At 40.2% G+C, this 13,780-nt stretch overlaps 1 protein-coding gene across 1 annotated transcript; it reads left to right on the top strand.

Annotated features, from left to right (window-relative positions):
- Positions 1 to 6,468: 6,468 nt before the first annotated feature.
- LOC115809454 (protein yippee-like 5) lies at positions 6,469 to 10,261 on the top strand. Its single transcript, XM_030771122.1, has 3 exons — positions 6,469 to 6,553; positions 7,976 to 8,138; positions 8,810 to 10,261. Exons 2-3 carry the CDS (start codon positions 7,998 to 8,000, stop codon positions 9,032 to 9,034), a joined length of 366 nt encoding a protein of 121 aa, XP_030626982.1. The 5' UTR covers positions 6,469 to 6,553; positions 7,976 to 7,997; the 3' UTR covers positions 9,035 to 10,261.
- Positions 10,262 to 13,780: the final 3,519 nt, after the last annotated feature.

Here is a 13,780-nt window from a genome sequence, read left to right as displayed (position 1 = left end):
AACAACTTAGTCATGCAGAAACTTTATTTGATGAGAGTGATTAAAAATATAAAAAGTATAGATTTTATCATAATCAGAGATTTTATCATAATCATATATCATAATTATATATCATATATCATAATTATATATGTCTTGCCATAAGGGTTATTAAGGCCTGAGCACCAAAGTTGCTGCGCCACTGGTGTCCACCGAAGGTGCAAGGCCCTATTGTTTTCCTCACTCACTCACTCATTATCCAAGCCGCTTATCCTAATTAGGGTTGCGGGGGGTGCTGGAGCCTATCCCAGCGCTCAAATGGCAAAAGGCAGGGAAACACCCTGGACAGGTCACCTGTCCATTGCAGGGCAGACACACAGACAAACACATTCATACCCGGGGCATTTTAGCGTCTCCAATTTACCTAACCTGCATGTCTTTGGACTGTGGGAGGAAACCGAAGCTCCCAGGGGAAACCCACGCAGACACGGGGAGAACATGCAAACTCCACACAGAAAGGACCCTGGCTGCCCGGCCAGAAATCAAACCTGAGACCGTCTTGCTTTGAGGTGACAGCACGACCCACTGTGCCACGCCCTATTGTTTTCCTAAGGATTAATATTATTAAGGGCCAAGCACCGAAGGTGCTGCGCCTCCGGTGTCCACTGGAGGGCGCATGCACCGAAGGTGCAAGGCCCTGTTGTTTTCATAAGGATTATTAGGGGCCAACCAGCGAAGCTGCTGGAACCCTACTGTAATTGTTAGAATTTTTCACTACTATTATTATGTTTTCTCCTCTGGAAGTCTATGGCAGCCCATAGAACCGCTTGGTGGATCTTGATGAAATTTAGTGCATTGATAGAGGACAGTCCAAGGTATCTAGGCCCCAAATTTGGGGTCAATCCATGCAGCCCTCTAGTGCCACCAACAGGCCAAACTTTAAGGTACACTTTGGCCTATTACTTTTGAACCACTGCTCTTAGAGCTGTGATCTTTTGTCTCCTGAATCCTTGGGCCATGATGAGTCGAATGGACATGCTGTCGTCAATTTTCACCTCACCAGATTTTCCGCCATTTTGAATTTTTCTAAAACCTACTTTTGTGAACTCATCCTAGACCATTGATCCAATCACCACTAAATTTGGTACAGATCATCTACAGACCAGTCTGGCCAAAAATTGTATAAAGAATTTTGCTAAGTCAAAGGATCTGGCCGTGACCGTCCGAGGAATTTCGACGGCAAAGCCACCAAAACAGGAAGTGAGCATATCTCAGCAATGTTTGGTTGGATTGATGCCAAACTTGGTACACTTCATTGACTAGCAGTGTACTGGATACCTGCCAGGTTTCATTAAATTTGGCCACGTGGTGGCGCTATACCAGAAAAACATTAAAAAATGTATTCAAATACCCATAACTCCAAGACGAAAGCAGATATTTCATCGAAACTTCTTGTGCATCATCACAGTATCAAGCCCTAACTGGAATACTATGACCCCTAGCCATCAGCCATTTTGTTTGTCAGCCATCTTGGAATTAGTAATTTTCAATAGTAGACCATACAAGCCCTTCATAGATCACGATGAAATTTGGCACCCTCATAGAGCAGAGTAAAAGGTATCCAGTCACCAAATTTGGTGTCATTCCATCATTGGCTCCAGCGCCACCAATAGGCCAAATTCCACAGTACATTTTTGCTTATAACTTTTGAACTGATTGACCTAGAGTGCTGACCTTTGTGTCACTTGCCTGGGTCATGCTGAGGAGAATGGATCCATTTCTTGAAAATCTTCCATACTGGATCGTCCGTCATATTGAGTTTTTTGAAAAGCCTACTTTTGTGAACTAGTCTTTGACCGTTGGTCCTATCACCACCAAATCCGGTGCATATCATCTACAAACCAGTCTGACCAAAAATTGTATAAAGAATTTTGCTAGGCCAACCCATACAGCCGCAGTTGTCCAATGAACTTTGATGCCGTGGCCTTTAAAACAGGAAGTGAGCTTCTCTCAGCAATGCTTGCATGGATTGATGCCAAACATGAAAAACTTCATTGCCAGGGGGATTACTTTGGCCACATGGGGGCGTTATACCAGGAAAAAAGTAAAAATGTAGTAAAATACCAATTACTTCAGAGAAAAGCAGATATTTCATGGAAAATTCTTGTGAGTTATCACAGTAAAGGACCCCAATTGAGAAATTATGAACCCTCTATGTTGTCCATTTTGTTCTATAGCCATCTTGGTATTATCCTTTTTTTCCCTGGTTTTCTATGGCAATGGGAGTGCTATGTGGATTTTCTTGGCATCTGCTAAAGCTCTAAGAGTGGGGGTCAGTCTGCCCACACAGTGATGGACTGGAGTCTTGTACCAGGGTCGTTCTGATTGCTTGTCTCCATGGTGCCCATGAGCTGGTTGGCCGCAGCATTGCTGCTTGCAGCTATATTTATTATAATTATTATTCTTTTTCTTCAAGACTTAGCCATTTTTAGGGGGTTCCCATAGGCGAAATTCATGAAATTCGGCACACACATCAGTGCTTATGACAGTTACTCGGAGATGGAGGCTTGGCCTCTGGGGACTCCATAGCACCCCTATATGGCATCGAGTCTTGTGCCCAGCATGTAGTTTCACCTACATGCCCCAAATTTTGTAGGCATGTGGGTTTCATCAAGACGAACAAATTTGCAATTACATTGTATTAGCTATTCCCAACCGGAAGTGAGTTATTTTGGATTTTGTGCGTTTTGACACACATTACATTTTGACATACTCCTCCTGCATGGTTCATTGGATTCAGGTCAGATTTGCTATGTATGATGTCAAGATGTTGCAGATTTTAAATTGCTGAGGGATTTTGATATCTTGCAAGGTGTTGAAATGGTGAAATGATGAATTTAGATGTCTTACCATGCAGGACAGCAATGTGTCATAAATTCTTAACTGAACAGAAATTCACGGATTTTGATTGCTTGCCTTCGTGCGACATTACAGCAAGGATTTTTGAATACACCAGATTACTCAAGAAGGGCTAGAAGCCACGCCCCTTCCCAGGTATCTCTTCAGTCAAGACAGAGGACAAGCTGATCGTGTGATCAAAATGCTTGCTCTGATGTAATATAATTGTTTCAGTAAGTTGTGATCATGTCCAAATAAATAGTGTGTGCACTTCTTTGGTCAGTTTACAGCCTGCAAAATATAATTAATAAAAACTGACCAATAAGAAGGCAAAAAACTTTCTTTAAGCAATATACAACTTTAAAAATTAGTGCTTTTAAATTGAATATGAATTAATTCAATTTAAAAACACTTATTTTTAAAAGAAACACTAACGGTTAAAACGTTTTACAAATGACTTGACATTTTCAAAAAACAATGTATTCTCTTTAGTGCACTTTGTACGTTGTTAATTGATGAATCAAACAATTCATTTCATTATATTTCATTATTTTTGAGTGCATTCTCACCAAGTGCAAGTATTGGGTTTGTTAGACCAGTTGAGAACAATTGTTTTCCAGTTGAAATCAATAGCAGACAACACCAGTTACATCCTATTGGTTTTAACTGGGTGGAACTGGTCAAGCAGCCACTGCCCATGGCTCTGTTGGTCTAAATGGGTTTTAAATGGTTTCAACTGGTATTCTTAACTGGGCAAACCATTAGAATCTGAAAAACCAATTGAAACCAATCGAAACCAGTACAGACTGTTTCAGACCAGTTCATTCCAATAGACTAGCTATTGGAATTTCCACTAGGGAATTTAGAAACTTTTATAAGCAAGAACTTTCACCATGCATTTAAGCCTATGCATTTATGCCTGCTTGTGTAGCCTACAAAGGAAATGGTTAATCTAAAGAAGCCCACTTGTTTGTGGTACTACTTTTGACAGATTGCTTGGTTCACGTAAAAATGATTCTGTTGATAAGACCGAATCCTTTTAGCTGTTGCTATGACCATGTAATTTGGCACACATATGAGATGTGAGTGCATTGTTAGATGACAAAATGTCACAGGTCACGAATTGCCGAAGGTGCGAGGGCCCGCTATTGCTCCTTGCGTCTATATTTCTATTTGTATTTTCTCTTGATCAATGAGTTGTTAATGACGTTGAACATATAGTGTACCAAATAAAAACCTATTATTCACAGTGGTTCTGTCTATATTGCAAATGTGCTCCTAACTTTACAATATTTAACATTGCATGTAGTGTGACGCGGCACAAAGGGGGGTGTGGTAGTTCATCACAGACTTGCTCATGAAGGTCAAACTGCACAAAATGTTTAGAATTTGAGCATTATGACTTACATGCCAAAACTATGTCCTTGTAGGCCACTTGATACGCAAAAACTGATACTTCCAATGTTTAAAACTGTTTAAGACATTTTTTTTAAGCACACGCATATCAAGTAAGGGCAATGTCTGAAAATGAGATATTACATGCAATTCAGCATCCTGCATGGAAATAAAGAAAATTTGTGAGATGCATATTTACACAGCACACAAAAGGTGTCGCTGGTTGCATGAACAGGTGTTATGTAAAGATGTGTTAGTGTAAGCAGTCATTGAGCGTAATGACATTTACATGTGAAACAATTTTCTTTCTTTTTTTTCAAATAGTTTTATTTAGAATCATGACACTGATGTTTGTATTGTCTGAAGACACACGTGAACTTTAATATAACAGTAATATTTGTGTTTTTTGCCGATCCCTCAGCAAGTGGGTTGGGCATGTTATGTGGCTGTGTGGTTTTAAGTGGTTTTAAGTGGTTTAAGCTTTTTAGCTGTTGCTATGATCATGTAATGATCTCACTCTCTCTCTCTCTCTCTCTCTCTCTCTGTCGAGCCACACATGCTACTCCTGAGATACCAGTGATCCTGACTCCTCCTGCCCTCTGGACTGATCCTGGTGTTCCCATCTTTCATCCCCCTGTCAGCCTCCTGTCAGCATCGCCATCCCCTTTGTTTGTGCTCTGTATTTACTTGAAGTTGTAATTGCCTGCTGGGTCGGCACCTATTGCACACCTGTCTGGCCAAGAAGGGGTCTCCTCTCTCTGTGGTCCTTCTCAAAATTTCTCCCATTTTCCATTAGGGTTTTTGGGGAGTTTTTTCTTGCCCGCCATGAGGATTAAGTCAGGGGGTGCCACATGAGGATTAAGCCAGGGGGTGCCATCCTGTTTTGATTTTGATTGTTGTGGCATGTAAAGCCCTTTGAGACTGTAAATAGTGATATTGGGCTCTAAATAAACTTGAAACTTAAACTGAAACTTAATTTGGCACACACATCTGAGGGCTGTACTACAAAGTGAGGTAACTGGTTTATCCAGGAAACTCCTGGTCAGTTTAACTCAGAGAAAGTAGTAAACCTCCTAACAGAAGAGCCCTATGGTTTCATTCTCCTGGTAAAACAAAGCCACAGGGCTCTTCTGTTCGGAGGTTTACTACTTCCTCTAAGTTAAATTAACCAGAATTTACCTGGACAAGTCAGTTACTTCGCTTCGTAGCACAGCCCTCAGATCTGAGTGCATTGTTGGATGACGAAATGTCACGGGTCATGAATCGTCAGAGGTGTGAGGGCCTGCCATCGCCGCTTGCAGCTATATTTATGTTTGTATTTACCCTGCCATGAAAAATAGCTTACAAAACGTAGTGAACCATTATCCTTACGTGCATCCACAGTTTCAGTTAAATAAAAACTCTAATTAAATAGGCAGTGAAAAAGAAACTTATGACATTCTGTCCATAACAGTACATTCAGCTCTAAAGGTTAATGAGAGCTGACAGATGTCTGGACATGCGCTCACTTCAGGGGGTGTGGTCTCAGCTCAGTCAGTTTAGTGACTGGTAGTTAAAGAGACAATGAACCGTCTTAACACTGACCATGACAAAGATTAAAAACATGGGGGTGAGGAACACAGGAACGTGTGATTTCTAATCACTACCTTGTGATCTTACCTCGATATTTCTCATGATACCAGCAAAAATGACATAATTCGTTTGAAAACTGATATCAGTCTTTTGCAATTTGATAAGTTTTTGAATTCTGATATCGTGCCTTAAAAATGATATCAGGGATTCATGTACAAAATATTTACTTAAATTTTGATTTGGCATCAAGCTCTTCAAAACTGCTAAGTTTTGTATGAGGATATCGACGTTTCAGGTTTAATTAAATGTTAAATCTGTCTGACACAGGTGCTACGTTGCCTTTCGCATCCAATGACGGTTCCTGTTGGAGAGCCACAAACATCTGGACCTAAAAACTTTGAGAACATAAAACAGCAAAATAATAACGCATGTTTTATATCGTCGCAGTTCTGGGCAAAGGTAAAATGACTTGGGGTCAGCTATTTTTATCAGAGAAGGTCAGAGGTGGAGCCAAGCGACCAGTGCGTTCGATCAGCTGTTCTTAAGGGGCGGTGCTTACTGCGTCTTTTTACCGGATGTTGACAATAATCAGCAGGAACAGCTGAAAGAAGACAACAAATCAGCTTCATTGGAATTAGAACATCACAGAAAAACAGGGAATTTGACAGTTGCCCAGATCATTGTTATTCAAAAACATTTCAAGTTCAAGGTGAGAGACTTCTAAACAAGTAGAAACTTAACTATTATTCCTGTTAATATAAACTTGTAGAAATTTGGACTAACCAGCTGTGTTTTTGTCCGTGTTCAATAATTCGGGTTCAGTCCAAGATCAGTATAAAGGAACATAATCCCAGTCTCTTTTGTGGTGCGCTTTATTCCCAAATACTGCATTTGCATCTTTTTGACCATAGCTGCCTACCATGTGTGCGTGTATGTGTGAAGACCTAGCGCGTTTACTTTATTCAGACATAACATGTTCAGTTTATCACTAAGCGAAACGACGACTACGTCAAAATATGTGTGGCACACACATATCCGTTGTTGTCCGCTGTTGAACTTTTTGTTTATACTGAGATGTATAAATTGTGAAAAAGTTTTGACTGATGTTTACTCTATCAGAAAGTTGTAAGTTTAAACGTAAATATTTTTGACACCACGATTATATAAGTTATGCTTTGTGTGGTAAAATCGTTCATTTAACTAATTCCTGTTTAGCAATGGCATACGGAAAGAATGTAATTGCATCAAATACAGAACTGTGTCGACACATCGATGTCGCTATTTAATACGGAACAGTTTTCGTTCGTATTTTTAGATCTGAGTGTACACCGAAACTGTCCATAGCTCCTTTCTTTCCCATGGCATTGCGGCGGCACACAAACGATTCGCGTTGTTTCTTAGGGAGCACAGGGTGGAAATATGCCCTTTAACTTGTTATTTTTCGAAAGGCGTAATTTGTCTTACAGAAGGCCACATGTGCTGTTGTCCAAATTTGTAGCTCACAGACCGTATTCGACGCAGCGTTCTCTGTTCTTATTAGCAACAGCTACGTCCCACTTAAAATGTTACTGCCTAGTTTCGATAGTGGTTAAAGAAGAATCGTCGCCGGCCGCTAAAGGTTCGTTAATGTAGAACTAAACGCAGATCTGTGCAGACTCTGGTCCAAGATCATTTCACCACTTTGGGCGCATTAGACTCATGCAGATCTCTACATATCTCATATTTCTCAGTTTATCGTAGTTTACTGATCAGAATAGTCAGAACATGTGAGCTTTGACTACGTGGCTTCAGACTCTACAGTGCTTAACAGACATGCCAATGTCGCATTGACGCAGCCACTAAATAGAGCTGAATTTGCAGTCACCAGGCTTGTACAGACAGGCTCGGATTAATCACATTTCTAAATGACTAAACTGCGATATGTTAAATAGTAGCATTAATGCAGTCGCTATATTTATTTTACATTACTTAAAACAAATGACTGATTCTACATTACTCTTGAGCTCTGAAAGCACATGGAGTTGTAAGTTTTCATGCCATTGCCTTGGTATGCAGATCATAAGCTAAGCCCCAAAACTGACCTCTAAACTCATAGCATCACATGTCATCCTCACATCTCTCCCCTGCACAGACGTCTGGGCCTGGGCTGTGCCATGGGGCGGATCTTCCTAGACCATATCGGCGGAACACGCCTTTTCTCCTGCGCCAACTGTGACACCATCCTGACCAACCGCTCTGAGCTCATCTCCACACGCTTCACTGGAGCCACTGGCAGAGCCTTCCTCTTCAACAAGGCATGTTCACAGCATGTGCTTCTGTCTGTCTGCTTGTCTGTCTGTCTGTCTGCCTCTCTCTCCCTCTTTCTCTCTTGCTTACATAATACACTCACACCAGAGACAGTAAATACCCACCCCAAATTCAGTCAATGTGTATGTTCTCACTGTCTCCATGTTTTTTCAAGTCATGAATTAAATTTCAGCTCATTTTATTAATTTTCTGCGTGCAAGCATGCAGTTGCATACAGACCTCAGATAAATGAGAGCAGCCATAGAAGGCCTTGATTTGTGCATTTACTGTCTGACTCACAGAGAGATGAGCATGTGCTACTGCTGGTGAACACACAGAACTCTACATTGCAATGCTTACACTGAGTGAGCATATGAACCAGGCATCATATGACTGTGCAAATGCACACAAACAGGCACACACGGTTCTGCTGCTTTTACTAAGAAACAGTTTCACTCAGCAAGTCACGCTTTCACTTTGGATCTCTCATAGTACCTATGTATAGATGGACTCATGTTCATGCATACTGACTGGTTAATGATACTCATCGAACATGTAAATCTGTAAAACAGATTAGACAGTTTAGCCTCTTGGATTTCGCTCCCACCAGTTGTTTTCAGTTGGTTTTCTAATGAAGTGTGTTTGTATATGTGTATGATTTGTCTGTATGTGTGTGTAGGTGGTAAACCTGCAGTACAGCGAGGTGCAGGATCGTGTAATGCTGACAGGGAGACACATGGTACGGGATGTCAGTTGCAAAAACTGCAACAGCAAATTGGGGTGGATCTACGAGTTTGCCACAGAGGACAGTCAGCGTTACAAAGAGGGACGTGTCATCCTGGAGAGAGCGCTGGTGAGAGAGAGCGAGGGTTTTGAGGAGCACTTGCCCTCCGACACCTCCTGAACTCCTCATTGACTCTGCAGGACTGCTGACTCATGCTGTGTCTCTCCTCCTGAACTCCTCATTGACTCTCTGCAGGAGCAATGACTTGCCTCCTGGCTAAGCTTGTCACCACAATGAAGTTACTGTTATATCTGGAGAAATATACATACACCTGTTGACCAATGCAGCCATTACCCACTGCATAATCTATAGTTTACTGAATGATCCAAGACAAGTACTAGATTAAAGCTTCAATGATACCAGCAACTATAGTCATCTAAACCAGACCTATTCGAAAACAGCCAAGTAAATATGTAATTCCTCCTTCAGGCAACTGATCAAACCATTAACACAGCAATAAGCCAGTCACAGCTTGCCAGATGATTTTGGTTTCCTCACTTAGCGTAACTCTTTTTAAACACACAGACAGAACATGCTGTTCAACTGTGTGTGTCACAGTCTGTTTTCTCACTAGGCTGTGATATGTCCTTTCCTTTTCTTGTTTAATGTGTACTTTGCTGACACTTTAATGAAGGCAGAGTGGAGCTCAGTGATGAATGATGCCAGATTTTGGCAGTGAGGAATGTTGTCTTTTCACTGTCTGTATCTGATGTTAGCACAGCCAAAACATGCACACCTTACATGTTTGCACATGGAACACAGTGTCAGAAAAAAAAAGTTTGTGTGTGTTTTTGTTGTAAAAAAAATGCTTTTAGTTGACAGCTTGGGGCTGTATGCTAAGAACCAATCATTCTAATGGGGATATTTGGTATGATCATTTTAAAATCTTTTTGTTATCTGAAAACCACGATATGGTTTGATGGAGATGAAGAAATATTTTGTTAACATGTTCTCTCAGTAGTGTAACAGAGGGAAAATTTAGGGCAAATTTTGTTCACGGGCTTTGCTCATTCCAACTCAGTCTGGTGGAAACACGCTGCTGCGATGCTGATATAAAGCTCTACTTTTTGTAACATCCTCCTGACCAAATCTTTGTCATTATCATTTTTAATGTCAGGAGCAGTCAACCAATTTTTCTTCCTGTCTGCCAGGCCCCTTCTAGATGTGTGTACATACAGGTAATCACTTTATGATCATTACATATTGAATGTTAATTGTTCTATTATGATTGGTTGTTACCACAATTACGGTATTTTCTCATTTTAAAATGTTAGTCGTTTACATTTTTGAACCATTATCTTGATATCTGTATTTTCCTCAGTATGTACATATTATGTTATATTGTTGATTTTTTTTCTTAGTTCATGAGGCTTCTTCTGAATAAAGAGTATTGTTCTGTATAATCACCTTTCCCCCCACATTTATCTCACCTTTCCATAACTGGACTTGATTCTAACTGATGGTGATTGGCTTCATGAAAAGGCAGACAAATGAGGGTAGCTTGAATTGTAAGTATTTTTTGTAATCAACACCAAAACATTAACTCAACAGTCCTAACCTTTGGCTAAAGGGGATAGCTCAGGTGTTAGAGCCTGGGTAGAGCACATGCTTTAAACATGGCAAAGCAGTTTTACATTTCATAGCATTCTGGGGGAGGATCTCGCATCCAAAGAGGGATACTGTATTACACTGTGTTTTGAAAAGTGTAAAAATTCAAGATCATGAAACAAACAAAATTTCTGGACTTAATTATAGAAAAGTTTTGATATTTTTGAAGTATCTAAAGTCTGTGTTTCGCATGAACTTCCAAAAACCTGCTCCAGTCATCCAGCATTCATCAGAGCTTTAAGACATGGTACTTGGGAACCTACACTAGAATATTATTAAATTCAATTCAATTTGCAATTTTATTTTATTTGTGTGGCACTTTTAAAAAATGGACATTGTCACAAAGTAGCTTTACAGAAATATATAAATTCCGGATATAAATTTTAAATAAACAAGTTTATCCCTAACGAGCAAGCCAGACGCAAAGGTGGCAAGGAAAACTCCCTGGGACGATATGAGGAAGAAACCTTGAGAGGAACTTGACTCAAAAGGGAACCCATCCTCATTTGGGTGACACCCCATCGTGCAATTATAAACAATTCCATTCTATAACTGTGTGCTACATAGTCAAAAAGTGCAATTTTGGAAAATCAGGAAAATCATTAGTTTTAACATGGTCTGTTTTGCTGAGGTTATCAGTTGTCCACTAATAGAGACTTGAATACAAAACTGTTCGTGGCAATTGCAGTCCTAAGCTATTGTAGCAAAACCTCATATAAATTTCAGTCCAAAGCTATCTTCACAGTTTCTAAGTGTATTTGTGGGCTGTCCATATGGGGCCATCCTCAGCAGCACTGAATGGTTTTCAAGTGATGAGAATTCCAACAAGAAGTGGGCATCAGGTCCAGAGAGCAGGAGGGGGCAGGATCACTGGTATCTCAGGAATAGCATGTGAAGAGAGAGAGAGAAACACAGATGGTTAGGTATGCTCATTGTCACATAATGGGTAAGGACAATGTACATAATATGCTGAGTGCCAGCATGGACTCCGGCAAGACTAGCCATGACAGCATAACTAAAAGGGAGAGCCAGAAGGTAAAACAGACACCCTAGGACATAAGGCGGCCAGTCACTCCACCGTCAACAAAACCTGAGTGAATGCGTGAGGGGGCAATAGCATCCAAACATCCCAGTTCACCAAAACACTCTATGCCCGAGTACCCTCCAGATCTGCTCCTTTACCTAATAAAGAGCTATTAACAAAAGGCTTGACTAAACAAATATTTTTTAAGCTTAGATTTAAACATTGAGACTGTCTGAGTCTTGAATACTAATTGGAAGACTGTTCCATAACTGTGGGGCTGTGTAAGAGAAGGCTCTGCCCCCTGCTGTCGCCTTCACAATTTGCATTATTAACAGCCTGCCCCTTCTGATCTAAGTAGGCATGGCTGATCATAAATGACCAGGAGTTCACTCAAGTACTGTGGTGCTAGACCATTCAGTGCTTTATAGGTCAATAATAGTATTTTATAAGCAATGCAAAATTTGATTGGGAGCCAGTGCAGTGTGGATAAGTAGGGATGATATGATAATATCTTCTGGTTCTAGTAAGGACCCTGGCTGCTGCGTTCTGGACTAAGTGGAGCTTGTTCATGCACCTACTGCAACATCCAGACAGTAAGGCATTACAGTAACCTAACCTAGAGGTAACGAAAGCATGGACTAGATTTTCTGCATCGTGTAATGACATTATATTTCTTATCTTAGTAATATTTCTGAGATGAAAGAAGGCTATCCTAATAATATTATGTACATGAGCTTCAAATGAAAGACTGGAGTCAATAATCACACCAAGGTCTTTTACTGCTGCACATGATGGAACAGAGAGGCCATACAGAGCTACTATGTAATCAGAGAGCTTACCCCCAGCTGCATATGGTCCTAGTACAAGTACTTCTGTCTTATCAGAATTAAATAGAAGGAAGTTAATAAGCATCCAGTGTCTAATGTCCTTTATACATTCCTCAGTTTTATTAATCTGGTGTCTCTCATCTGGCTTTGCTGAAACACAGAACTGTGTGTCATCAGCATAACAGTGGAAGCTAATGACATGTTTATGAATAATATTAGCCAGAGGCAGCATATATAAAGAAAAAAGCAGTGGGCCTAAAACAGAACCTTGCGGAATACCAAACTTTACCTTAATATGTGTAGAGATGTCATCATTTACATCAACAAACTGATAACAATCAGTCAAATAAGACCTGAGCCAGGAGAAGGCCGTTCCCTCAACTCCAATAACATTTTCTAGTCTGTTGGGGAGAATAGTATGATCAATGGGTCAAAAGCTTCACTTAGGTCAAGCAACACAAACAAGGAGACACAACCCTCATCAGAGGCCAGTAATAGGTCATTTATTACCTTAACCAGTGCTGTCTCTGTGCTATGATGAGGCCTAAATCCTCACTGATACATTTCATGAATGTTATTCCTATGTGAGTATCAGCGTAACTGCTGTGCTACAGCCTCTTTTAGGATTTTGTAGATAAAGGGAAGGTTTGATATTGGCCTATAGTTGGACAGCAAACAGTGGAGGAGATCAGGTTTTGTAGTCAGGGGGTTGATAACTGCTGGTTTAGGATTTAGGTACATAGCCAGTGCTAAGGGAAGAATTGATTATTTTCAGAAGAGGTTTGATTACTCCTGGTAGTATCTGTTTGAGGAAATGTGTAGGTAAGGGATCTAGTGCACAAGTTGATGATTTTGATGATGAAATTAGTGAAATTAGTTCAGTCACTCGAAGTGGGGTAAAACATTCGAATCGCTGATCTGATATACTTATATTGTTATTTGCAGGGTTGGTTATCAAATTGTCTGGCTTGAAATTCATAGTCTGAATTTTTTGCCAGATATTTTCAATTTTGCCATTGAAAAAAATCATGAAGTCATCACCACTACATACTGATAGTGTGCATGTTTCTGTGGCGGTCTTATTCCTAGTTAATTTAGATATTAAATAAGAATGTAGGATTATTTTTGTTATCTTCTACTAGGGTGGAGGAGAGATATGTTGATCCAGCAGCACTAAGAGCTTTTCTATAGCTCCTTCCATGCTATTTGGAATTCTATCAATTTAGTTTGACACCATTTACGTTCTAATTTTCATGTGGTCTGTTTTAAGGTGCATGCGTGATCATTGTACCAGGGTGCTAGTTTTTTCTCTCTGATTATTTTTCTTTTAAGTGAGCTACATTATCTAGAGTATAGTGGAACGTTTACTCTAAGCATTCAGTTGTCTGATCAAGTTCTGGTGATCCA

The sequence above is a fragment of the Chanos chanos genome, chromosome 4, assembly GCF_902362185.1.
Source record: "Chanos chanos chromosome 4, fChaCha1.1, whole genome shotgun sequence".
Lineage (NCBI taxonomy): Eukaryota > Metazoa > Chordata > Actinopteri > Gonorynchiformes > Chanidae > Chanos > Chanos chanos.
Note: the sequence above shows the minus strand (reverse complement) of the source record. Positions and strands in the feature narration are given on the sequence as shown.

What these genes read in the sequence shown, in the direction of transcription:
- LOC115809454 (XM_030771122.1), top strand. Translation starts at nt 7,998, where the DNA reads ATGGGGCGGATCTTCCTAGACCATATCGGCGGAACACGCCTTTTCTCC. An exon ending in GAGCCTTCCTCTTCAACAAG is followed by an intron (nt 8,139 to 8,809) that starts GCATGTTCACAG and finishes ATGTGTGTGTAG; the next exon opens with GTGGTAAACCTGCAGTACAG.